This window comes from Eleutherodactylus coqui, chromosome 1 (assembly GCF_035609145.1).
Source record: "Eleutherodactylus coqui strain aEleCoq1 chromosome 1, aEleCoq1.hap1, whole genome shotgun sequence".
Classification (NCBI taxonomy): Eukaryota; Metazoa; Chordata; class Amphibia; order Anura; family Eleutherodactylidae; genus Eleutherodactylus; species Eleutherodactylus coqui.
The window spans coordinates 235636214-235663936 of record NC_089837.1 but is presented as its reverse complement, the minus strand read 5'-3'; the positions used below and the strand labels follow the sequence as shown (position 1 = coordinate 235663936).

Sequence of the window (27723 nt, the reverse complement as noted above, 5' to 3'; positions counted from 1 at the left end):
GCGTGCTCGCTCATCTCTACTAACATGTCCTGCTTTAGCAATAAGTTCAGCGTGGTCAACTCAAACAAATCTGACATATTTAAAAAAATCTATCTAGACTCCTAAAGAAGAAAATATATGCAAAACATTCACTTTAAACAGCTACATTTCACATCTAACAATATTATCATTTACTGCCCAGGTATCACATAAGCTTTAATACATTAGTTTCTATCAAATTTGGCCCCTGTGCATTTCCACTGACTTTTAAATGGGTCCAGCCCTTAAGGAAAAACTAAAATATATTTCTATATAAATCCCAAGCTTTGTTAATATAGTGTCATGAAATTCAGTGCATGCAGAAAACCGTATTGTGAAGAAGTAGTGACCACAGCAATGTAGAAAGACTGAAGGGAAGATCAGCAGAGTTTGTTTTTAGACTGTTTGACATATCAAGTGATTGTATTGATGGGCAGAAATAGTGTGGGGTTTCCCCAATTCTTGGAACCAATAGGGCCTTGGCACCATTACATGACCCTTCCAATTTTAGCATGCATCTACAAGCTAATGTTGACTGCCATTCCCCGCTTCTGAATGGTGAATGGTGCTGTAATATGCATATAGCTCCAATCATTTTGGCCATCAGTGGAGTTCCCAGCACACAGATTGTCCTATATAAAATATCTGAAGTTTTTTTTTTAACCAAACATTACTCACAGCTGTAAAGTGTACAGTATGTTCACCCTTGAAAAGGGTTATGCAGGCAAACAACATTTTTGGAAAGCTGCTCAGCCCACAGTAAAAACATAAAAGAAGATATATTCACCTCTCCCAATTTCCTACGCTCATGTTTAGCTGGTTCCAGTCCTCCACTGCTCTCCACTTCCTGCTGTAGTGATGATATCATCAAGGATATCACCCACTGCAGCCAATCATCACTCACGTTGGCTGGGATTAACTGCAGTGATTGGACATGTCCGGTTGTTGGGACGTCATCACTGCTGTAGCAGGAATTAGGGTGCAGCAGAGAAAGGGACCAGCTAAATAGGAGTGCAAGATATTGGGTGAGATATGTCATTTCTTATGCTTTTACTGCACACTGAGCAGATTCCCAAACATTTTGTGTGCCTGGATAACCTCTTTAACACCATTTTGTTGGTGTCTAAAAAGTTTACAATTCTGTCTTAATTTTTGGGGTAAATCTTAAATGTGGTTAGAGCTCTGTTGTTTTCAGATTCAAATCTCCTGTATACATATACATGATAAAATTCTTGGTGCCTGCCACCACTAGAGGGAGCTAAGCTGCTTAGAGATATACATTGAATAATAAAACAGCAGATATTAAAGGGAAACTTTCACATCCCCACAGCATCGTAAACTAAGTTGGAGTCTATGGGAGAGTGCGCATGGGACTTTGAAAAGAGTCAGATTTTCCTTCCCCCATGATCTTCACCGGGTGACACCACTGGATTGCAGAAGTAGGTGAGTATAAAAAAAAATCACTACACTCTCAGCCACCTCCCCTAGCAGCACCATAACATAGTTTATAGTGCTGTGGGGACAGGACTGGTTCCCTTTAAGTCCTTCAGTTCCCTCTAGTATGACTATTGACAAAATGTTATTATTGAAAGAGGATCTGTCTTGTCTTCATGTCAACTGACATGGCTACATGGCTATAAAATAATGGCCCCAATGTATATCATGGCCTTTCTTTTGTTCATACTTGACCTTGTTCCCCTTTACCACCTCCCCTTAGATTTGGCTCCTGGTACTTGGAATGTGTCAAGTGGGCAGTTCCCACTGTTCACTGTCACTCAGATCTCATGTCACCTATTCCCTTCCCAGGTTCTATGTGCCATAAGCCAACTCTAAGGAGAACTAGTATGGTGGAATGGGGTGAGTATGAACAAAAGAAAGTCTGCAATAGGGTCAGCTGTGCCACGGCTACAAAGCTATGTGTCTGGCCCCAATGATATGAGGACATAACAAGCCCTTTTTAATGTGATATCCATGCAGGGGATTTGTTGTGCTGTGACAGAAAAACACAGCTTCGAGCTTTTGAAAAACGTAAAGGGAAATTAGCCAACACAGAAGGTTGGACTTCAAGACAGCATGGTGTTAAAGCTGAACAACTCTTTAATAATGAAGGCGAATGTGAGTGAGCGCATTTCAATTGGAATCTTCACCGGATAGACATGAATGAATATTCTGTATTATGCTGGTTCATCTGCTCTCTGTATAATAATGAACAATGAGAATTTGTCCTTTTAAGCATTAAATCTAAAAAAATATATTAGCTTACGATCAAGCAAAAAAAAAAAAAAATATCAAAGGTGAAAGCTACATAAAATGTTCATTAAACCTGCCAGTAAATTGCTTTACTTATTTTTTTTCTGATTTTAAAGTTGCCTCATATTTTTTACATCCAGAACTGATGAGTGCCAGTGCCAGTTCATAGCTGCTAAGGCTATACTCCGTTTCATACCACATTCGGGGGTTCCACCCCAGAGCTACATTGGGATCTACAGAATAAACCCTGGACATAACCATAGACTGCAATTACTAAAACAGGGATGCAAGCTGTGGTGTCCGTTTTAGCAGATTTCAATTAGTTTCTAGTATTTTGGCCAGACGCAATAGCATGGTCGATTCAGATGAAGCCCAGAGAAGGAACTCCTAAATGGGGATGACTATAGCCTAAAGGACCTTTTACATGCAACAATTATTGCTCGAAATTCGTTAAAACGATGGCTTTTGAGCAGTATTTGTTGTGTGTAAATGCTACCATCCTGCACTTTTCGTTTGAATGATGATTTTTAGTTCAACATAAAAACCATCATTCAGACCGCATGCTGGAAGTAGGAGATAACATTGTATTCTCTGTGCAGCCCGCAGGCTGTTAGCTACACGGAAGCTAGAGATTACATTGCTTTCTCTTAGCAGCCTATGGCTGAACAAAAGAACTAATTACAGAGCTCCGACCTCCAGCTGAGTTCTAAAACAGCTCTTGGAGGCTCATTTACATGCAAATGAAGCTGAAAAAATACTAATGGACATTAGTGCCCATTAGTACTTTATGCAAAATGATCACTCAAAACTGTCATTCTCCTTATCTTTTGAACTCCTTTTGAGCGATCATCTTTGCTTGTAAATGGGCTTAAGAAGCATCTGAGGTAATTTCAAAGTAAGCAAAAAAACATTAAAAAAATAGTGGAAAGCCAGTCTGTCTCCCAGGACAGCCAGCAGTATTGTGAAAGCTTCTACAGATTTGAATAGAGAAAATGAAGGGACAGAAAAGACAAATTGAGGCACATTTATTACTGGTGTTGTGCTAGAAATCTCGTGTAAAGTACACTTTTTATTTGGCGCAAATCAATTTAGACAAATTTACCACTAATTTGAGTTTAAAACCCCCCAGATATTACACTTTTCACTTCACTTTTCTAAAGAATCTAGAGAAAAGGAGAGGTTGTGGTTTAGGATTTTTTTAAACAGATTTAAGAATTATAACTTTTTTTTTTTTAAAGTCACAAAATTTTTGATGCAATCTCACTCCAGCTGGGTGGCGAACAAAATGACTCCATATCTCTAGACATTTAAAGATGCAACAAATTCATCAACGCCATGGAATATTTGGAAAATCTGTCATTTTAAACTAGAGAAGCATAATAAAGCATCAGAAACACCCCTCATGACAAATTTCCCCAATGGGCCTTAAGTCTAAGGCTCCTTTTGCACTGCTGCACATCTCCTCGTTCACACAAGGAGATGCGCAACCAACCAGAGTGCATTTTTATGCTTGCATAAATTAGCTGATTAGCCAATGAATGGGCATTTCCTACTGGAGTGAGATTGCGCAACAATTGTGAGACTTTTTAATATCTTTCCGCTGTTAAATCTGTCTACAAACCTCACTCCACTCAAACTCCACTCCCTTTTCTAGACACTTTCGATAAGTGTCTAGTGGGGGAAAACATTTCTTCTATTTGGCAAAATTGCATAGTAAATTTGTCTAAATTGATTTGCACCAAAAAGAAGGTGCAACTTACATCAGAACTCTGTCACAACACCAAATGTAAATGTGCTCAATTGTATTCTGTATTCTAATTATCGGGTATTGACATCCGTTACTAAAAATTGTTCTATCAATGCTGACCTAGTAGGTGCAATTGTTTCTACTTACATGGCCCATAAAGTGCCCATCTTAAACCTCGCTGCATGCAGAATATGTCATTGTTTTTCAATGAAATGATGCTAGACTGAAGGGAACCGTCATCATTTAACACCCTCTGCTCAATGAGTTTTCAGCTTTAGAAAACCAATGTTCAATTACCCTACTAGGCAATTACAAGGGGGTACCCCTTTGAGGGCCCTTAAACATATTAGTCAAAGCAAAGAGTGGCTTCAAAGAGTGCCCCTTCTCTGTATTACCTGGATAATTTTTTCCAATGAATACTTTGCAATGTCATTTTCAGACAAGTGTATTTTTAATCCATATTTGGTCCATTTGGAACTCTTCTAAAAAAAAGGTATTGTCCAAAGCACATCTTAGAGGGGTTGTCCAGTTGTAAACTATTGCTGGCCTGTTCTAGTGATAAGTCATCAGTAGTAGATTGCCGGGGGTTTATTGCCCGGGCTCCCTATCGATTAGTTGTTCTCTGGGAAGGTGCATTCATGTATTGAAATGAATTCTGCAGGTAGCAGAGAGCTCTATTCTTACTGTAGTGGCCAGGATTGGTATTGCAGATCAACTTCCCATTGAAATAAATTGGAACTTTGCCTGCAATACCAAGTTAGTCCACTACAGTAAGAATGGAGCTGTCTGCTACCTGCAGAAATCAGCTGAGTGCACATGCATGCCAGTCTATCAAGCAGCTGATCCATAGGGATCCCAAGCAGCAGACCCTACCAATTTACTATTGATGATTTATCCTGAAGATAGGCCATTAATAGTTGTTCAGTGGATACAATTGTGATCTGTAGTTTAGTGTTATTAGGGCTACTCTTATTTCTAGGGAGAAGTCAGATTCATTAATGATTAGGCTTTACTTTAAATATTTTAGTGAAGGTTTAGACTGCACATTGACAATATGGACAATGAAACCACGTTTAGACTCATGAACAACTTGACATATGAGGTTGTCCCACCTTGCATATATGTATAGGTGAAGTCAAGCATGTTTACCTTGATTTTTCAATAAATCTGCCTTAGAGTTGTTACAATATAAGTAAGATCCAAATTTTAGAAGAAACATGTATTATTAGATTGTAACGCAGTCTCTAAAACCAAAGGTCATCTGCATATTTCAGAAAAATTTTAATTTTAACTAAGGACACTGTTCCTGCATGACTGTTTTTACAAGTCCACTTAAATAGCAAAAATTAAAAGGCCCCTACTTCTGTCCCCCAGGGCCGATATGGCTTGCTATTTCCACTGGTGCTTGCTTGCCGAGGACTAGACGTAGCAGATAAGGGAGAAGTGACAGCTGTTGCAGAAGCTGCCATTGCTGCTGCTGCCCCTGCAGGCAGTAAAGGGAATGTTCCGGCAAATGAAAGTGGAAAGCTGTGTGCAGCGGCAGCTGCTGCGGCATGAACTGTAGCTGAGAGCGAGAGCAAAGAGGTAGAAAGAGGAGGAACACCTGAGGCTACACTGCCCACAGAAGGCACTCTTAGAGCAGCATCTGCATGAGCAAATGTAGCCGTGAGAAGAGCAGAACCATGATGTGGTGGTAACTCTGTATTGGTAGAAAGTCTGCAAGGCATGTTCTCAGAGGAAGAGAGTCCATTTTGTTGTAACAAAGAAGTAGGAAGTTGATGGAAAGCTGCCGCCCAGTGGTGAGGATGCAGGGAATGCTGGTGCTGAGTCATTGACGTTATAGCCGCTGCTTCCCTCTGTGAGGCACATGTGCTAAGATGAGAAACCAGTCGAACTCGAAGGGGGTCTGTTGTGTCCAGGCCTTCAACAGAGCTAAGATACCTTGCAACTTCTGTTAAACACTCTCGAAAACCAATGCTCATGAAATCCATAGCCAATGCATGGGCATCAAAGTATCCTTAAACAAAGAAAAAGGAATAATGGTCATTTGTGTTCGCTTTCATATCCATTACGTTGTGTGCTCTGAAAATATGTATCAGGTCATTCAATATGCTGTAGACACTGAACAACTAGAACTTTAAGGGAAACCAAAGTGTGTGCAATGGAAATGTGGAAGAATCGCCCATACTAAGCCATCATTGTAAACTGTGGGCAACTCCCAGGGATTAGATAAATAATCTAGATGCTTTTTGCCAATTAAAGGGTTTGTCTGATTTAAAAGAACCCTTTTTAAAATCCCTCTTAGACAATTCTGATTAAGGAGATAAGCCCAATGTTTTTAATGCCAATGTACATTGCTTCATTTTCCTCGCTGCGTCGCTACAGGGGAGTTGGACACTTGTTGCTGGGTTCTTCTGTGGGTTAGATGATAGTTGGGGTTCCAGCAGAAGCACAGCTTGAGTTAAATTTATGGTTGGAGGAACACAAAAAAGAGCTTGTTCAAAATGGACAAACCCCTTAAATGAACTTCTGTTTGTGAGCCTATTCATAACTCAAAAAAACAATTTGTGCCCGAAAACTTGAATTATCAATAGTAAATATGCTCCGCTATATTGTGTATTTCTAGGATACATATATAATATATTGCAGCAGAATGAAAAAATGTTAGCATAATCAGTTCACAGCAGATATTAGACCCACTTTAAGCTACTTCTGTGCACTTATAAGTGTACAATTCTTGATTAAGAAAAAAAGTTAAAATCCTACAAATCCTGTTATTAAATGACAAATGTTAGAGCTGCATATACTGGTTCTGCATTGCATCTTCTTGACACAGTATGTAAGACATTCATATTAATTATAACAAAACCACAACAAACATAGAAAAAAGAGAAAAAAAATAACCCTCTCTTGTCCCACAGCAAGTCAGATCAATTGCCATCATGTAAGGATGAGAGTAGATCATTGTGCTACAGAGGAGTGCTGTGCTAATATAATGTATCATAGCATCTCGTAACATAATACACTACTGTGCTTGAAATTAAATAATACAGCACAGAAAAAATTAAGACCAGCAGTTCCCAAAACTCTGAAAAATGTATGGTGGTGCCTCTCGTCTTGTTTTGTGGGGTAGGGACATTCCAGAGAAGCTTTCCCATGGTAATTCTCATCCACAGTGTCCCTCCCTGGCTTTCTCACAAACACACACACAGACAAAAATTAAAGGCTTTCTATAAAGGGAGCTCCCTTTCTTCTGTCTCTTCCAGGCTGATATGTACTTGATTTTTGGACAGTTTGGGGGACTAGAATATATGATCTACTTATTGCTATACAGCAGTACCCTGACATGTTTTGTCATTTAACTACAAACAAAGAACATCTTTCTATGAGATTCCTTCTTCTGAAAAATCGAATCGAATAAGTATAAAATATACACAATAGATTTTAGTGCACAAACTCAGCTGATGCTTTTCCCGACTTTAACCCTTTCCAATACACTGTCTGACGTCTGAAGACATTCTGATTGAAGGCTGTACAGCTCCAATGTCGGAAGATGTTCGGCAGGATATTCTTACTGTATATTACTGGCTGCTCTGTTGTCGGGGGCCTCTCCAGCATGTCCCATACCACAGTACTGGCTCTAGCCAGCAGATGGCGCCATTGTATAATGGCAGAAAGAAAAAAGCCTCTAGGAAACCCTGAATCTAAAATTGCATTGCAAAGTCTTAAAGCTTCACTTAGAAGCTTATGTCTGACAATAATAAACTGGAGAACCTTAGTGTACTATAAAGTGACTCTCCAGTCAGGAACTCAAAATTGCTATGCAAGTCAGCACCGACAGGGAATGATTACCTGCTATTTCTTTTTCTGCTGATCTTGCTCCTTTCCTGGTTTTTAGCTCAGCTCTATGAGGACAGATCTGTTACCTGTCACTACAGTTTAGCTAAATTTGAAGTAGTTCAGGACACACCTCCTGTTTTATCATTGGCTCAGGTTGCCTCGTCTGCAGAGAAGAACCAATGATGAGACAGAGGGTGTGCCTCAGACTGCTTCATATTAAACAGGAGCAATACATAGCAGGTAGGTACTGAGTTACATTTCAATTTTAAGCTCCTGACTGGAGGGCTGGTATAATAAGCTGAGATACATATGTGTGCCTCAGCTTATATTAATAGTCAAATGGTTTCCTGTGAAATCATGTATACAAAATCTATGCACAGATCTATAGAAAGAAATACTAGTAGAATGTAATAATAATACACAGAACATTTCTGGAGTTGATAATAAAACAAGAAATCCATATATGATATTTAATAATATATAATGATGGAATAGAATTCATAAATAATACATTGCTTTCAGGCTTAAAGGGGTTGTCCTGCGAAAGCAAGTGGGGTTAAGCACTTCTGTATGGCCATATAAATGCACTTTGTAATATACATCGTGCATTAAATATTGGCCATACAGAAGTTATACACTTGCCCCCTCCGGTGTTGGCGTCCCCGTCTCCATGGCGCTGACCGAAGCCTTCTTCTGCGTGGCTTACACGCGCTTGCGCTGTCTGCTTCTTCTGTCCCGCTGAAGGGGCCGCTCCGGCATGCTCGCGCCGCACAGGTCTTCTGCGCAGACAGCGCAAGCGCATCTAATCCAGGCAGAAGAAGGCTTCGGTTGGCACCATGGAGACGGGGATGCCAACACCGGAGGGGGTAAGTGTATAACTTCTGTATGGCCAATATTTAATGCACGATGTATATTACAAAGTGCATTTATATGGCCATACAGAAGTGCTTAACCCCACTTGCTTTCGCAGGACAACCCCTTTAATTAGTACCAATCTCTTCAAATATCACTAAATGGGGGAATATTAAGGATATGATAAAAAATATTCTATATGACTCCACACTGGAGTGTTTTGAGTAGATTTTGGAAAACCCCAAAATATTTGGAACTTCAGAAGTAACATGTGAAACACAACATTTTTCCATCTATCTTTTCCTTCTCCCCCCTCCCAGTCTTTGGTTTCTTCCAACTATGAGATCTTAAGACCTACCTATTTCTGTGGAGAGTGCAAACCTACAAGAACACTATTGTAGCACTAGCAATGGGATAATCACCTTGATATCCCCAATAGCATGGTCTCAACGTGCATGAACAATAATGAAGGGGGAACACTTTGTCAACCATGATAATAGCCAAAGAGTTAAAAAAAAGGAATGAGATTTGTACAAGCTCCCAGTAGATTGTACATTTCTGAAAACTGACCAAGAAAGCCTCTGCACATAGAAAGGCTGCAGGAAGTGAATTTCTGTGCTGTGATAATCACAGGAACAATTATTCTCCCCATTTCCTTTTTGGCCATTGTGCATCTGTACATACATCACTCTGTTCTTTTCTGTGCCCCACAAAAATGTGCGGGCAAGAAGTGGAGCTCCCCTCCTGCACTTCCTCCGTTCCAGGCAGACTCCACATCGTACAATTGTAGACCTCTGGGGCTCCCCCTTTTTTTCCCAATGTTTGTATGTTTGTTTTGTCTCTGTGCACTGATTTTCGCCGTCTTTGCAAAACCCCAAACAAATCTGTGGCTGGACTGTCTGTGAATGAAGCTTTTACTCCCACAGTGTTATGAAAGCAAACACAAGCCCAGGGTCAAGTACTTCTTTTGTGCCTGCCGTTCTTTCCCACGAGTTCAATCCTACCATTAGCAATGATTTCTACTCCTTTTATCTGGATCCACCTACCAGCATTTGTCAAAAGGGATGTTTGCTTAGACTGCCTTGCTCACTGACAGTGTAAAAGTACAGACAGTAGAAGCCTCACCTTTACCTCCAGTAGCTTGCAGCATCTTCAGATGGTCTACCGTCATCTGCAGAATTTCAGCTTTTTCCAACTTTGCAGATCCCTGAAAATGCACATACACATTAATGGAGTATACTTCTAGGATTGTGACGATGAGGCATTTTACTGTTCAGGCTCCAATATCCTATACATACGTAAGCAACAACCCCCTTCTAGATCATCTTTTTCTAATACAGGGAGGCCTGTTATACAGTAAATGTTAAGAGACTGGCTTCTACCGTATTAAAGCAGTCATATATGTATATATGTGTGTGTGTATATATGTGTGTGTGTATATATATATATATATATATATATATATATATATATATACACACACGCAAGGGGGTGGGGGGCATTACTAGTACAGGCTACTGTTGCTGGGTGAATGTCTGCAGAACTTTTCTGAGACAGTTTGCCAGCTGATGTTTTTGACGAAGGTTGCGTTCGTTGCAGTGATTTTTTTTCAGGAAGTTCCATTTTTCGCCTGGTTTGTGATGGCTGATTCATACAACAAATGAAGTCAAAGGTGAAAATAATGTGCATTTATTTCTTTGATATGATGGGGATAGTGCACTCAGAATTTGTAACACATATTGAAACTGTCAGCCAAATCTCTGTCATATCAGCACTCTTTGGGCTTCTTTACACGGATACATGCGCAACTACCCTCACCGTTTTTGAAAAATGCAGCATATTCTAAATCTTCAGTATGTCTGTTTATGCTGCAGATATCTGGTGTGAAATTCAAACCTTAAAATCCAAGGGTTAATTGCTGCAGCAGGTCCGCTAAAAAAACCCAGCAGTTTTCCTGCATATCCCCTGCCGATTTCTGCTGTGGAAAGCCCGCAGTACATAAGGCCCATGTGAAAGTGGCTTAAAAGATAGTGTTGTATAGGTGTAGCAAAGTAGAACTTAACTGTGATAACTTTCTGCAACACGTTATCCTAATATCAGCAGCCATTAAAAATCTATAGAAATGGCAAATAAACTGGCATAGAACTTTTTCTTGATGTGTTAAATGCCAAGTTAAACTTTGCTGCATTTGTATGATGAGGACGTAATGACTCCATGGTCATGAAACCTATGGCCAATGGAATTTGACCCTATAGTGACATGATGGACAGACACAAGTTCTATTCATTGTATAATATAATTAGTTTTCTATTCAATGTTATCAGATTACATAAAGCAAAATGAGGGAAAGAAAATGCACATTAGAGAGCAGCCATATCAGTGACCCAAGTCATTTCTTTGTATAATAAGAGCAAGGCATGAATCTGCTGGACCAGTGAAGTCCATGCTGTGTATGCTAGACTAACCACATCAAGGGGTAATTATATAAAACAAGTTCAGTAAGGGCTCTTCTAACTGGCAAGGTTTGTGTATTCCATAGGATTACATATTTACATTTCAATGTATCACATCTTCAGAAAAAGTTTTAAGTAGTTATGAAAGGGAAATGTATAATAAATAACACTAATACATGTATCCAGGTGTTTCTTGTAGTACACTACAACAGACATACGCTACTACTGCGATACACTAAACATTTCAGAAAACTACAATTATTGCAGGCAAAAGGATTTAATGACTGCAAATGTCGGGAAGGCACTGCCCAAATATAGGGGGAAACTTACCAAGACCCACGTTTAAAACACCAGTCTCACATATATATATACATATATATATATATATATATATATATATATATATATATATATATATATATATATATATATATATAGTGCATGATGCGACTTATATGTGAAATGGGGCATGTGTCTTTATATACTAGTCGCGTCTTGGCTCCTCTATGTGGCTACATAGATTTCTGGAATAATTTATGGCAGTTTCTGGCATAAATTATACATAAATATATCCGTCTGGGGCTGCCAAGGCCCCCTACAAGAGTGGCAAGGACCATGCAGAAAGCTGAAAAGTCGCAAGTTTTTCGTGCAAGTGGGACTTGTGCTAAAATTTGCAACTTTTCTACACCATAATTGTGGTGTAAAGCCCTTTCTTAGTGTTTCCCATTTTTTTATATTTTCATGTCTTTATACCTGGAGTCTAGCAATGTTCTTTTTACGTTTTTAGGCTATTTAAGCATACCAGCAAAGACTTCTTGTGACAAGACACATAAATGTGCACAGTAGACTGTAAAGTTCATGACCCACTTCTCTTCTGTCATGGTTGGTCTATAAGAACTAGAGGACATTGTAGGGGGTGACTTTTACATGATTATTCTGGTCATGGGGTAATATGAGTATAGGCTGAAGGGGGCATTTTGATTGAAGCAAGTAAATTAGAAGGGTAGTTATATAGTGTAGTGATAAAGCAGGAGTGTACAAGCTTTTCTGGTTGAGGGCAACATATTATCAGGTTGCACTACAGATAGGGCCTGCAGTAAAAGTTCTTCTGCTTGCTTCAGGTAGAGATATATTTTTTGATAGACACAAACAGCAGCACTCTGGTCCATGGTGCAACTCAGTCTCTTTCATGCAAATGCTACAGTATTAGATACAGCCAATGGACAAGAATGGCAATGGTTCTGGAAAAAGCAAACCCTACCTTCTATTCTCAGACAACCACTATAGGTTTCATATGTCTATACACAGGTAAAGGGTAATTTCCTAAGATTTTATTTTAACTAAATATATGGGATTTTAATTAAAAACAATTTTTTATGCTAATAGGGAAAAAAGTACAAAAAGGGGATTTTTTTAAACTTTTTTTTTATTTTGACACAATTTTAATCTTTGTTTACACTTTTTTATGTCCCTGTAGGGGACTAGTACCATAGCACCTATGACAGCTATGATAAAGCATTGCAGGACTTCAGTCCTGCAATGCCTTATCGCTTGTTATGCAGGGGTCCGATGACGCCACAGAGGGAGCGTGCTCCCTCTGTGAGCCCTTTACATGCCGCGATCTACATAGATCGCGGCGTGTAATGGGTTAAGAGCAGGGGTCCTTATGCACCCCCGCCGTTGCAGCGTGAGGCCGGCTATTGGTGACAGTTGACTCTAGTTGCCGGATAGTGCGGCATCTCTTATGATCTCGCGCTATGCACAGGGCATAAGTGTATGTCCTGTTTCGTTAAGGACCCTGCAGCCAGGACGTACACTTACGCCCCGTGGTGGTAAGGGGTTAATGTACAAATTCATTGTATGAGGCTGGAGGTGAACAAATGACTGAATAGTACTTTAAATGCTACTTAACTCAGGTAAGCATCAGGCAAAAGGCAAGGATTTGCCAGCTCAATTGTCTATTAAATATTGTAAGTTATTATCCCACAAAATACACTTCTCACCTCTCCCCACAGCAGGAAGCCCAATTGATCACTAGAAGGGTTTTTTTTCTTATCATACAATCAAAGTTTTCTGTGAATGCGATCTATAATTTTATGGGGACACTGCTTGGCTCCATGCCATTCTATAATGATACCAGAATATATGACTCGGATGGTGTCAGGGCCGAATGTATTGTGGTTGGCATTACTGGCCATTACTTGTGGGCACCTGATCAGACTATTAAAAGGCTAGGTTCATGTATGAACAACTTCTATTTTATCCCTGAAGAAATTTCTCAGAAGTATGCCTTACATGAAATTTCACAAAATCTAAAAAAAAGGCCAAAGCTTTCAATAGTTGTTACATTTCTGGTGGAAGAATTCATCAATTCAGCCAAATCTACGGACGATGTGAAGTCTGTATGACTACCACGAATGGCTGCTGTCAGCAGAAACAGCATTAAATAAGCCTGAGATAAGCGGTGCTACAGGTGCCTGGCAGCGGGTTATCTTTCTACCTTATTAACAAGCACATCGCAGCTAAATTAAACAAACCTAATCCTTAGAAAAACTACCATGTGGGCTTAGAAAAAATCTGCATTACCACGTCCATTGCCACCCATATGTTCTATCTTTTGTAGGTGCAGATTTTTTACCCCACACGCGTTGTGTTTTTTTTCCACGCGCAATAACGCGCGAATCTCCGCTCATCTGACTGAGCCTATAACTTATTTAATTATCTTTAGGCCCCCTGCACATGGGCGGAAATGGTGCGGCGGGATTTCCCTGTACGCCTGCGTAGGATTGCATTGCAAAACGCAATCCTATGCAGACGGCCGCGATCTGTCCGCGTAAAAAAAAATACGGAGAACAAATCGCGGCATGTGCTATTTCTGTGCGGTTCTTGCAGAGGCCCGCACAGAAATGTCTCTCTCAGCGCCCCTGCTCCGCTCTCCGCATGCGCTGGCTGGCCGGAAGCCGGCACATCAAAGAGCTGGAGCCACAGGAGAGGTGAGCGCCGCACTGGTCCCTGCAGGGGCTCGGGTCCCGCAGCGGGATCCGACCCGGCCATCTGCAGGCGGCCTTATACAGTTATTGTCACTTTTGTATACATTGTGTGCTATTGACCATGTTCTTTTTGGTTTTAATAAAAATCCAATTCCAGATTAAAAAAAAAATAGTGACAAACAAAGATCTAGACTGGCTATGGGAAGCTTAACATGTTAAATATACCCCACTTAAAGGAGTTTCCCATTACTTAATACTGCTTCACAACCACTCTGTCTTTCCTGCTTGCTGCTGACAATAATAGGTGACTGTAAAGCCAATATTTGGCCAAAGTAGTGACCCTCTATAGTCAGTGATTGACTACAGCACATGTCACATGTCCTAGTCAGCAGCAACTAGGAAAGAAAGAGTAATTGTGAAGCAATTTAAAGGAATGAGAAAATCCCTTTAACAAAATAATTCCTTCTTTATTTTTTAATACAAAATTAAATTAAAATTCTATATTTTATGTTTTAAGTGTAAAACAAATTAAAAGCAAGACTTTCAATTCAGCAATAACAAATTAGATGTATAAATCTACAAATTTTCTGCTCATCAAGTCAGAACTAGAATCCTAAAACTCAGAGCTTTAAAATTAAACCCAATGATTCAGCCAAAAGGATCAACATCTACAAACAGGTTATGGGATCTATTATTTATAATCCCTTGATTATTTTTTTAATTTGGGAAAAAATGGCCATCCGTAGAAAATATTACTGTGTGTAAATGGAGAAAAAATCCATGCAGATTCCAGACCAACAAATAACATTGCTACACATGGGAAAAATTATTAAAGGGGTTTCCACGAAAATACTATTGATGAGCTCTCTTCAGGATAGATCATTAATAGTTGAGTGGCCAAGGCCAATTGCTCGGCTGATTGGGCGCGTGCTGAAAACACTGGTATACACTTGGATTGGATGGAAGCCACAGCTCCGGTCCATGTAGTGGCCAGAGCTTGTAATTGCAGGCGCAGCTCCCATTCATTGATTTCAAGGTTTCTACGGGGTAGCAGCTAGTGGCTGTTATCTTCATGACATATATTTATCTTCACCAGGAAATATGTCAGCAGTAAATGACAGGTGTCAGTTATTAGATATACTGTTATACCCCACCCATGGTAAGAATAATGAAAAAAATTTTTTTACTTGCAAACGGTATATTATTTAACTTAAATAAAATATTTATTTAGATATATGTAAATTTATGATATTATTTCTATTATTTTATTCCATTCTTTCAAGGATTCATCAATATAATATGATGTATCAGTGTTCAAGAACTTCATGAATAACACCCTGTTCACACTTACATCTGTCTGTTCTGTGTAGGGGTTCTGTCATAAATGCAAACGCAGACAGAACCTAATATATTCAATAGGTGCCATCAGGCACCACCAGAATATCATTTTGACAGATGCGGCTGCCTTTTTATTTTCAGTTTTCTGCTCCATAACAGAACGGAAATACAAATAGATCCTACTAAAAAAAAAGATAGGTCTAGGCCATCAGCCACCTGGTTTGCTAAAAATCAATGTAAAATACTAAAAAGTAATCTGGAATAAGATACCACCTTATGAAATACAATCTCTTGCATGAAACGTGATCGGTTCTCTTCTGTCATAAGCAACCACAATAATTTCTTGAGAACAACTGAGGCAACATGACCAATGTTATCCCTGAGGGAAAACAACAACGGGACTGGAAACATTTCTTCCCTACTTTCATGATCGGATTATGTTTTAACAGTTTAGCCACAACAAAGCATTTAATTGCAAAGCATGCTCAGTGCCAGATATGGCCACATGCAATATTATTTTAATGAGCCTAAAAGAAAACCAGCTATTTCAGATCAGAGGTGTAGTAAAAAGGGATTGTAGGAAACTACTCACTTGCTTTTCAAAAGCGGTCGGCACAAGTCGCCTTAGTTCGGACAGACTGTTATTGATACGATCTCTTCTACGTTTTTCTATAATCTGAAAGAAGGAAACAATAGGTGACGAGCCTCACCAAAGTACAATGTTACCTAGCAATGCAGCTATAATGGAAGGGAACGTTATGCAAGTTTCAGGCAAAAGAACTACATGTACTTGTAAGAAACTTCAAATCTGCCTTAAAATTAAATGTGTTCTATTAAAAATTTCTACTGTTGAAATTGAATTATTCTTCAACTTAAGTAATACTGGCATACACATATATACATGTAGGCTGTCTGGAGGTACAAAACGTTCTAGGTGTAATTATGGGGTTATTCTGCCCTAGAAGAATTGCTTCTAGTGAGGAACAGCTCTATATATCTTTTTTTCATATGGAATCTGCATGAAATCTGAAACATATAAAGAACAGTATTGCCCCACAGAAGCTTTTGGGTGCCGTATTATGGACACAATTCAGCAAACTGAGTAGCTGGCGGAAACCAACACAAACATATAGAGAACATACAAACTCTATGCACATGTTGCTCTTGGTTGGATATCAACCAAGGACCCTAGTGCTATAAGGTAACAATATTCACTATTGAGCAAATATGCTTCCTCAATTTCCCTAATAGTTACTTAACAGCTACCTTCTGATAGATTGCGCTACAAAGACATTTTTCCATCTCTCATTTGCATACTTAGCAGTTATGTCACTAGTAATAATCTTTGGCTGTGATGTCATTTTCTCTTTTCTATTATTCTGAGTGCAGTCGTTACAATGTAATCTGCCCAAGGTATGGAAGTGGTTCTAAGTACCAGAGCCATATAAAATCAAACTTTGTCTTTGAACGTGCAAAACTATGAGATTCTTCATTCGATTTATTTATATAAACATACTTAATTTACATCTGACTCTCAGAAATGAATAGAATCCAAAAACGTATATCTTGGAAGAACACTACTGTGGACATTTCAAAGCGATTCTGTCATCGGGTTCATGCTACTTGAATCACAGGCAGCATGAACTGGGGTCAAATATGCGCATTACCCCTGTGTATGTTTTATGAAATGTAGACTCTCCATGCCCACATCTTGTGGACTGACAGCTCTTTCCTGTTTTGTGTATAGGAAAAGAGCTGTCACTCTAGATGCTGTGGGCGGGGAGAAGTCTGCGCAGCCCACCTCTGTGACTCAGAGCTCAGCCCAGAGTCAAATTTCAAAGTGTGATTGTTCTGAAACACCATAGCCAGCATACTTGTCCTAGGTTCAAGCTGACTGTGGTTCGGACAGCATGAACCTGGTGACAGAATCCCTTTAATTATAGCAGTGTAAACAGTGAGCAGCATCAGAAATATTGTTTTTCAGACAAAAATTTTGCCAAAAAAGTTTGATGCAAGTGAAAAAAGAACAATTAAGCAGGTCCAGTGTCATAAGTGACATCATTTGTAAGGTGTTTGCTACTCTTTACACAAATGAGATGAGCCCTAGCGGCAGTGGCGGTTTGTGATGTAATTTGAGCTGTGGAATGATCTACTATTGTTGCGACTGTCAGTTAAATTTTTGTTGCCAACTGGGTGCTAAAGAACATCAGCGTAGTCTTCTGCATGACCTTATAAAACAACATGGCAGACAGTTCAAAACAATATGTCATTTATAACTAATAACAGGATAACTATCTAAGTTTCCCCTTACTATTACCAGTAATGGACTTGTATGATGCAATCACATTTTACACATTATGTACATTACTATAGTAATAATTGGACTGATCATTTTGTTAGCAGGACTGATCATTTTGCAATCTAATGCAGAGCTCTCTTGGGACATTTGTATAGTATATACCAATTGCTACATCTAAATCCATTCTTAGGATCTGTATAGGCTTTGCCTTGGAATGTAAAGCACTGAAGCCTTTTATAGCATTATTTGTCAAAAACTAGCTAACTAGCGGTTTATTACATACTTGTGACATGTCTACAATGCACCACTCAGCTTTATAGATAACATACTCTGAAACGCACTACAATATACAAAACGTACTTGAAAAGGACAATCCACAAGTATCACAATCAGCACTGTATTAGAATGCAAGAACAATCAGGATGGAGATTTAGACAAATCGTGCATACTGAAGGCAAAGGATATTCATTCACAAGGTATAACTCAGCGGCCATTTTTCTATTCACTAATCCTACCATATTAGACAACAATATAAGAGAGAATCATCAATGCAAATAGTCTTACTGCATTGACAAAAATATTTTTGAAGTGCCGCCACCACCCATACTAACACATGATTATATTTTGCTGTGTTAAGATGTGGACTAAACGCTATTATCAACTTTTTATTAACTATGCCTTTCAAAGCTGCTATTGTTCCGTAAGGTACGCTATTTTCTTCAACCTACACGAACCAGCGCTAAAAATATGGTATATGCTACTCTGCTTTGTCAGACTACAGTAATATTCAGCAATACACTAGGTTTAATAATATTGCCTTTTTGGAATAGGAATAATTTCCAAAAGTGATACAGTATCTAAAACTAAAATCTTACCCCTCTCCGTTTCTTCCTGGCCATGATCTGTGATGTTGTCGTAGGAGAGTTGGAGCGAATTAGTGATCCACTACTGTGTCTGTGGAAAAAAATATAAAAAACAGGCAAAGTTGTCAGTTGGTTGTCATATTACCAGCATGTCACTTGTACAAGCAATACAGGTTTCAATATAGAGATACAGCAGAGATAAGCATATCAGGTCCTATATCTATAGCAAAACTGGTACAGCTTAAAGTGACATCAAAAGACTGGGTTCACATGCAACATTTCTTAGTGTCATTTGCGGCATGCTCGTTGCTGTTTTTTCCACAGCCTTCTCTATAAAACTTCAACTCAAAGGCTGATCATAATATGCAGGACAAATTCCTATGTAGTTAAATGACAAGTTTAGCTTCGCCTAATGTATCTAAAGTCGATTTGAGCAGTCATCGATGTACCTCTTACTCATGTTGGTAAAGTTTGGCTAATTACTTGAGGTATTGCCATTGTGGAATGGTACTTACAAATGAACATTCAGAAAAGTGACATTTACCACAAAAGACTGGTATTTTTTATAATGACGAAGGAAACAATAAGATTGACCTTTTATAACTGCACCACACAAGTAACAATGAATTCATTTTAAGGACGTTTAGCTGGATTTTCTCATTGGTTTGAAAAGTTCCCAACAAGAAATTTGTTTCCCTATATGCAGATTTATTGTGTTTTCTACTATCTTCTTAAAATGCTTTCAAAAAGAAATTAGAAATGGACAATGTTCTTTCTACTCATATTTCTTAGAATTAGATCAGACATGATCATATAGTAAGGTTTTATATTAAAACTAGATGAATCTTCACGAAACAATGTTGGAAAATGGTGAGATCATGAGAGCTGTATGTATGAAATACTGGAAGCTTTAGAGGAACTGCAACAAGAGTGGCAAGCATTATAAAAGGGGGTGCAAAACATAATGCAATGATTATAGATTTTCTCTGACATTCTAAAGTGGAGAAAGATGTTAGAAGGGTGAACTAGCATTTTTTTTTTCTAAATAATCCCTTTGGGTCAAACTGACTTGAACAGAGAAACATACTTTCGCAGCATCTTATCAATGTACTTAAAGATGTAGCAGAGCTAAATGAACTACTTACCTCTTTGAGACAGAATCATTTATACATCATGAAATATCTGTGAATTTATATTATATAGCAGGCTTAACTGTAGTCCCCATGTAAAAGCATAAGATTGTGATATAAACTCATAATGCAGTAATCCATTGACTATTAGGAGTTAATCTCCAAGCGATAACAAGTCATACTGATAGTGATTCTGGAGACACGCTACAAACAAGTAATGATATATGGCTAATTGCAAGAATGGTTTGCCCAGAACAAATCGCCTATTACATATTCTGGAAGCTGACTGACATAGATCACAGCATATGCCTTGAAATAATTCACACTTCCTGCTATACGAGATGAGGTGACAGACGGAATTTTAATGTACGACATATTAACTGTATCTGATTAGCAGACGTTAAAAACAACTGCAAAGGAAAAAGCATTGAATACCTAAAAAGATTATATATGAGAAGAAAGCAGGGTAGAAAAGTTTAGCTTATCCAGGAAGAAACGTTGTGTGATTGTGTTATATTTGAAATATGATATTTTATAAATGTATTTATTTGTAATTTAAGGAGCAGGGGTTATTTACTGCACAAATTAGATACATTCTCCAAAACACACAGCAGAAGCAGCTCCACACTCAGAAATAAAGGATATAATTCTATTCGATATATAAAGGTGTTATCATGTAACACAATGATTCCCAACATTCTTACCCTAAAAAACACTTCTATTGCTGAGGAATCCCTAATGTCATTCCTGCATCAGGAAAGCTTGGTGTAAGGGCAGATAAAGCATGCTATAATACTTGTCCAGGGCTATAACTTGGCTCAGATATGTTTACTGCTTTGCACAGCATCTTTGAGCCGGCTGACAGTTGGCCTTCCTTAGTACATATTTACAAGTATGGATCTGTGGCAGAAATCTGAAACTTGGCCTTCGAGTTGTGTAGCGAATTTGCTTACAGTTCCACACGTGGATTTAGTCCCATACATGCATGCAGCCACCTGATGCAGTTTCCATGTGGAAACAATGCAAGAATTACTATATCATTTTTTTTTTTGCAACATGAATTTCAAAATCCGCACGTAGAAAAATCCAAATGCTAAAATGGTGCAAATCCCGACATGGGTATTGGCATGAAATCTGTTCTAAATTTACACAGTGTGAATAGGGCCTTGTAAAAGTGTCAGGTCTTGTAGATGTGTTCTAGGCAATGCTGATTGGGATACACTGATTTAACTCCTTGTAGCTATATTGTTTGCAAAAAGTAATGATAACTTTGTCTGAGTTAAGATAACTTATTAGGGTTACCTGCAGTCCTAGGCAAACAGTCCTATGATAACTGCAGTCCTATGATAACTCATTAGGGTTACCTGCAGTCCTATGTTTTCCAGTGAGGTAAAACACAACAGCAGATGATGAAGATTTACATCATTAGATATTACACTTAGTATGATATGCCTGGCTGTGTTTCTGTGGATGTTCATAGTATAGGTGTTTAGGCGGGTTTCAGATGGCCATTATGCAAATGCATTTTAACGTTAGTCTTATGGCTTGGAAGACCCTAACTTCTAGGGGTTCTAATACATCAAACTTGGACCACCACAGAACGTAAAGGTAAACTACATTCAATTCAACAGACCCTCTGCGGTCTTGCAGCCAAATTATAGAAGTTTCAATGTGACTATATGATTACCATTGGAAACCGGTCTTAGTATAAACATCACTAACTTTCCATTATTAGTCAAATGCTAAGAAGTTTTTTCAGAAAGCTTATCATCTCAGAACCAATTCCTAATCCATAAAACATTAATCTGACACACATAGTATGTGTGTGTATATATATATATATATATATATGAAATATCCCGCACTCAAAGTAAATGATCATATCTAGTCTTAGTACTATGAACGGTTACTGTGAACTTGAATAGAAATACTACTAATAATAACAGCACCCACCAATAGTAATAATACCCGCAATATTATAATCGATTTGAATAGATTTATGTGAAACCTTAAAAGTAAGGGCTAGTGCAATAGATAATTCCAAAAAATACTGATATCTTTGATACTCTGCAGAATCTATATCTGTGCCCTATATTCCATTCACAGAAGAGTATGCTGATAAGATACATGGTGAATCCAATAGTCATGTATTATCTTGTAGCTCATACATTTTATTGAAATGTCAGAAGGTTAACAGCCTATTGAGTGGGACAGTTGAAGGTGATTTGGATCAATTATGATTCATGAGCAGCTTTATACTGCCAGAAGAGCAGACTTGTAAATCATTACCTTTGTAATAGACAAGCAGATATCACTTGTCCTCTACATAATTCCTAAGAATTTCTAATATTCCAACTCTTAAAACATAACAGAATTTTCTTTAGGCTTCGTTCACAAGGCTGTATGAACTGTCCGTGTCAGTGCCGTATATCTTATCACAAATATAGGACTGGATCCCATCAGAGGAAAGCTGGGAAACCTATCCAAAAAGAAAGGCTTCCATCCTTTCCTCTCACGGCATGCACTGCTGATACTAGCAAGAAATATACAGCTTTCAAGGAAATTGCCATATGGCTATGTAAATAAAGCTTAAGCCCACTTTCTCATGGCATTATTTGGGGTATTTGTAAGTTGAAACCAGGAGTACGTCCAAAACACAAGCAATGTGCTCATCTTTCCATTGTATCTTTCTTTATGAAGGTTCCATTCTTGGCCTATAGATATACAAAATATCCAAGTGTGATAATGGCCTGAAGCAAATGCACACTTTTAGGCCCTGGCAACACTTGGCACCTTGTGAATGCTTTCTTCATGAGGACTGCAGCACTCAGATATGTAGTTAGGTGACTTTAGAGAATATTCTCAGTATAGGGCAAAATAAACAAAAAAACCTGAGTTTTTAGATGTGCTACCACGTGTGAGATTTTCTGTACAAAGAGCAATTCCTAAAATTGCTTCTTTAAACCTATGTTCGCAACCGCCTACATCCAGCAGTTTTTTTTTTTGCGAATAAATCAGATCCCAAACACTGATTGTCATTAAGTATTATGGCACTTAAAACAGATCGCACATCACATTACTACAGTCTTATCTATCTATCTATCTATCTATCTATCTATCTATCTATCTATCTATCTATCTATCTATCTCATATCTAAACACGCCTTCAGCAATGATCACATATGAGATATAGCGCTGTAGCAGAGCTGAACTTTTTACTGATTGTCACAATGTGTGGTGTCATTGAATACCCAAGCTCTGAAATATTGGAGCATCTTAGGTCTGCTGCCCCTGACAAACTTACTTTTCTGCATCTATCTCCATTTGACTATTCAATTTTGTGTCCCACAGAGGGCAACATGTGCAATATAGATTGAAATCTTTCCTACATATTTACTCCTGTAGCTTCAAATTCCCATTAAATTTAGATAAAACACAAATGGATATAGGTACACCAAATGTTTTCAGCTCTGCTATAAGTATCTGTTATTTCCTAATAAAGTATAAACAAATAGATAGATAGATAGATAGATAGATAGATAGATAGATAGATAGATAGATAGATAGATAGATTATTCAGTTGCAGTTATTCAGATGCAGCAGAGTTGAGCTTCATTTTGCACAACTCATTATAAGCTTAATAGCTCACTATGGTTTTACATAGGACTGCAGGTAAATCAAAGCCATCTTAATTCCATTAGTGATTGTGCTGCTCGAAAGTAAAAAAAAAAATGATATGACTGGTTCAGCACTGCTACATCTTGGCGTTATTATGTATTCTGCGAACGTAAAACTTGCAGCTCACACACATTCAATAAAGTGGCATGGCCAAGCAAGTGCCAGCACTCACCCAGAGTAATTATTCTCACTGCCCACATCAATGGTCTCATCCAGATCACTGTCAGAGCTGGTGTCATCGCACGGTCTCTTCATGGTCAGTGTACCAGGCTGATGAGGAATGATGGGCAATTATCCACAGTGTGCGTGGAGTGTGCAGAGCCCGGTGGCAGAGCGATGCCCGGTCAGTCTCTCCCCTGCTCTGCGCCGCTTTCCCACGCTTCAGCCTGTAGCTCCAGCAGTCAGCACGCCCCCTGGCTGCCACTCCCACTCACCACCGCCCGCCTGCGTCGTGATGGCATCGCGGGCACAGTTGACAGAGCGAGTGTCATTTACCAGCAGGAAGAAGTTGTTGTATTCACTTGTCACCAATTACTAATTCTCTTATTTCTTTATATCCATTCCTGGGAAAGTTGGGTGACAACGGCTCTGGTTGCCCATACAGCTACTCGTGTCTCCTGAGATTTGGGCAAGAGTTCCCATAGGAACTGATATGATCCTCACATTGATTGCCACCTGGCTTCTCCAGAATGGCAGAATTCCATAGTTATAGAATGATACATTTCCATCCCCGTCTCAAGTATAGCTGGGCAGGCTTGACAGGGCACTTGTGAGAACCAGATGACAACTCCAATAGGAAATGATATAGTGGCCATCAAAGTGGACCTGTCATGTCCTGATGTCATAGGGCTGGTTGTGTTATAACCTTGCAGCCGCTGCCCTACTGGTTTGTTTGTACTCACCTCTGTCCCCGTATGAGCTCTTCCTAGATTTTGCTCCCTGTGCCATGAAGTGGGCAGTCTCCGCCATTCACTGCCAATGTGTACCTCACAACTTTTGAAAAACAAAAAGAGGGGCAATGCTTGCGGTGTGTGTTGAAACATGTGGCGAGCCTCCGGAGACAGTTGGGCAGCACCCCAAATCTGGGATTATCCTACTGAATTTGGGACAGTCGGGAGTTCTACCAATGAGTGATATCAGACTTCATTGACAGTGTGCAGGTGGCCCATCTGACATGAGGACATGACAGGTCCTCTTTAATTGCCACTTTAGATAAAAGGTTTAAAGGTTCCAATATGGTTACTGAGCTTAATTTTAAGGAACCCCCCATAATGCCTAGTGCGGAGGAAAAAGCATGGCACCTGGTTCTCTGGTGTCATAAACTGCCCCTTTAGCCTCTGCAATGACGATGACACAGTTAAGGTTATTAAAGGGTATTCTAGCTCTAAACAAAGGGGTTTTCCGATCATTTATTTGATCGATAAGTGTCCACCGCTTGGGATCATCACTGATCAGCTGATCTTCCAGCCTGCTGTAAGTGCAGAAGAGCCAGATGTCAACATCAGTAGTCAAAGCCAGAAGTGTAAAAGAAACACTTTTCTGCCATTGAAATCAATGGGAGTGATGCCTTCCAATACACTTCTGGATCCTCATTGCAGTTAGAACCAGAAGTGTACTAGTACGGTATGTATAGCTGCAATCGGTTTCAATGGGAACAAAGCCTTTCAATTAAACTTTTGGCTTTGACCACCAATGTAAATGGCTGGTTTGGCTGCACTGACAGTGGGCTTGAGGATCAGTTGATCAGCAGGGATCCCAAGTGGTAGACGCCTGCCGTTCAACTACTGACCTATCCTGAGGATACGTTATCAATTGTAAATGCCCAGAACACCCCTTAAAGGCTTGGGCTTCACAGTGACACAGAGCCGCCTGTGATTAAAAACTGTGATTTTACTGCATCTTCAAGGCTTTTGGATGAGAAAGGAAGTTAGTGTAGATGTGTTACCTTGGAGCTGAGGAAGCTGGCCTTATTCCCCATAGCATCCAGGGTCAGAAACGCTATCTTTTCTCCTTAGGGAGAGCACCTAGATGGTGAGTGAGAAGACTCAAATGGCCATGCACGCTCCTCTGGGTAATATGCAAATAAGGGAGATGGAAAAAACCTCTACAGTGCCACCTATTGAAAGGCAGCATTCCTTCAAGCCCAAGTCAGAATTTTTTTGACAGTCATTGTTACAAGGCTTGTGTAAAAAGTCTGACTTTGGCTTGAAGGAATGCTGCCTTCCATTAGGTGGCAGTGTAGAGGTTTTATTCCATCTCCCATGGCATCCATACACAGCACAGCTCTCATTTTTTTAAGAGCAGTGTATGAAATAAAAGCTGAACTATGATTGATTGCTATAGATAAGAATTACAGTTTTTTATTATACAGTTCAGATAAATGAGACGTTTCTACAGATACAGGTTTTAAACACCATTGTAAATATTAATTTAGCCTGCTCTCACACAGGCGTTAGTAAAAACTCTGCAAGCCAATGATGTTACTACTTTCATTTTCCCTCTTGATGACATAGAACGCTGCGTTCAAAAACGCGGTAAAACACTGTACACTCAAAAAAACGCAGTGTTCGAAGCCCCATTGAAATCAATGGAGGCGTTTTACAGTGTGTAGTGTTGTAAAATAAGTGTGTGTGTGAGAGCGGCCTTAGGATATTAGTTCTATCTAAATGTCTCCTTATGTAATTTATGCAAATACGGAAGAGAGAACAACATCTCGGCAGCGCCACCTATTGGATGGCAGCATTCCTGCAAGTCAATGTTTGACCCTTTATACAGGTCTAGGCAACAATGACTGAGAATTGAAAACCAAGCCAGAATCCATAGACAGAGGGCTGTTTTGGGGTGTTTGTCATGGGTCGGGAGGGGTGACATCACTCCTGTGCTTTCCTTAAGGGATGACGATACCCCTCTCGATGTATCTAATCTAGCTCACTCTCTTTTTTTCTCCAACTCTTTTTTTCTGGAATCTGTTTTTATTGACCTTGGTCTCCTACTTTCTATAATGCAACATCCAATAATGCAGAAAGACTGGTGACCAAGCAGTAATTTGCAGCACTGGGCCACAAGATATGTACTATGGACTTTCACAAAACCAGAAACAGAAAACTGAGCAGACATACAAAAAGACCTACTTAAGAAAATCAGCTAATTAAAAAAGCTTTTAGAGCAGATTTTGTGACATTTACTTCCAGGTAGCATGGACATGTGCCACCTCAGTGACTGACTGCAGCGGTTACGTAGTCACGGACCTTTCATACTGAACATAACTGCAGTGCTTCCTAAAAATAAGACACTGTCTTATATTAATTTTTGCCCCCCAAAGAGGTACAGTGTCTTATTTTCGGGGGTGTCTTATAATACCTCGCAGACACCGTCCCCGTGCCTCTGGCTCCTCTGCAGGTGCTCCGACTGTCTTCCGTGTTGTCCTCAGCGGCGACAAAGCATTCTCTTTCTGGTATTGTGGGTTGAATACCTGCATCCAGCAAGAGAATGCTGTGATTGGCTCAGGACCTCAGCCTCAGCCAATCACAGCCAGCACTTGATGAGCCAATCGCAGCCATTCAGTGAATTACATCATTGAATGGCTGTAATTGGCTCATCGAGTGCGAGCTCTGATTGGCTGAGGCTGCGGTCCTGGTTAGGGCTTATTATCAGGATAGGTTTTATTTTCAGGAAAATACGGTATACCGCAGGGCGCAGCCAAATCTGCAGCTGTGGAATTCCTTGCCAATATGGGACCATGTGACAGATTGATACAGCACAAAAGCCATGTACGTAATACTCTGTGACCATACGTATGTGTGAAGCATGTGGGGAGGAAGCATGTCGGGCGCACATACTGACGTCAGTGTGCATCCGGGCGCTCAGCGCGAGCAGAGGGGTAGCAGCGCTGACAGGAAGAAAGAGGTAAGTACATGGGTTGGGGGGGAACTATTGTTGCTGAGCGGGGGGGGCTGCCTACTACTGAGGGGGGGCTGCTTACTACTGAGCGGGGGGAATCTGCTTACTACTGAGTGGGGGGGGGCTGCTTACTACTGAGGGGTGGCTGCTTACTGCTGAGGGGGGGCTGCCTACTACTGAGCGGGGGGCTGCTTACTGCTGAGGGGCTGCCTACTATTGAGCGGGGGGCTGCCTACTACTGAGCAGGCGGCTGTTTACTACTGAGCGGGTAGGGGGGGGGGCTGCTTACTACTGAGGGGGGCTGCTTACTAGTGCGGCGTGGGCTGCCTACTACTGAGCGGGGGCTGCTTACTACCGAGGGGGGC

General features: G+C 39.8%; 1 protein-coding gene across 2 annotated transcripts; it reads right to left on the bottom strand.

Annotated features, from left to right (window-relative positions):
- Positions 1 to 23805, bottom strand: HEY2 (hes related family bHLH transcription factor with YRPW motif 2). 2 transcript variants are annotated; one of them, XM_066606742.1, is made up of 5 exons: positions 23631 to 23805; positions 18663 to 18741; positions 16081 to 16164; positions 9833 to 9914; positions 1 to 6032 (listed from the first exon to the last, which is right to left on the bottom strand). In XM_066606742.1, the coding sequence occupies exons 1-5, from the start codon at positions 23711 to 23713 to the stop codon at positions 5362 to 5364; spliced, it is 999 nt and encodes a 332-aa protein (XP_066462839.1). In that variant the 5' UTR covers positions 23714 to 23805; the 3' UTR covers positions 1 to 5361. The 2 variants fall into 2 exon arrangements, with proteins under 2 accessions (XP_066462839.1, XP_066462848.1); XM_066606751.1 differs by having other exon boundaries at positions 9839 to 9914.
- Positions 23806 to 27723: the final 3918 nt, after the last annotated feature.

Bases quoted from the DNA above. Each gene is read 5' to 3' on its own strand.
- HEY2 (XM_066606742.1), bottom strand. From the start codon at position 23,713: ATGAAGAGACCGTGCGATGACACCAGCTCTGACAGTGATCTGGATGAG. The intron at 16,165-18,662 runs GTAAGATTTTAG...TCCTTCTTTCAG, and splicing joins CCAGGAAGAAACGGAGAGGG to ATTATAGAAAAACGTAGAAG. The intron at 6,033-9,832 runs GTGAGGCTTCTA...TCTTTGTTTAAG, and splicing joins GCAAGCTACTGGAGGTAAAG to GATACTTTGATGCCCATGCA.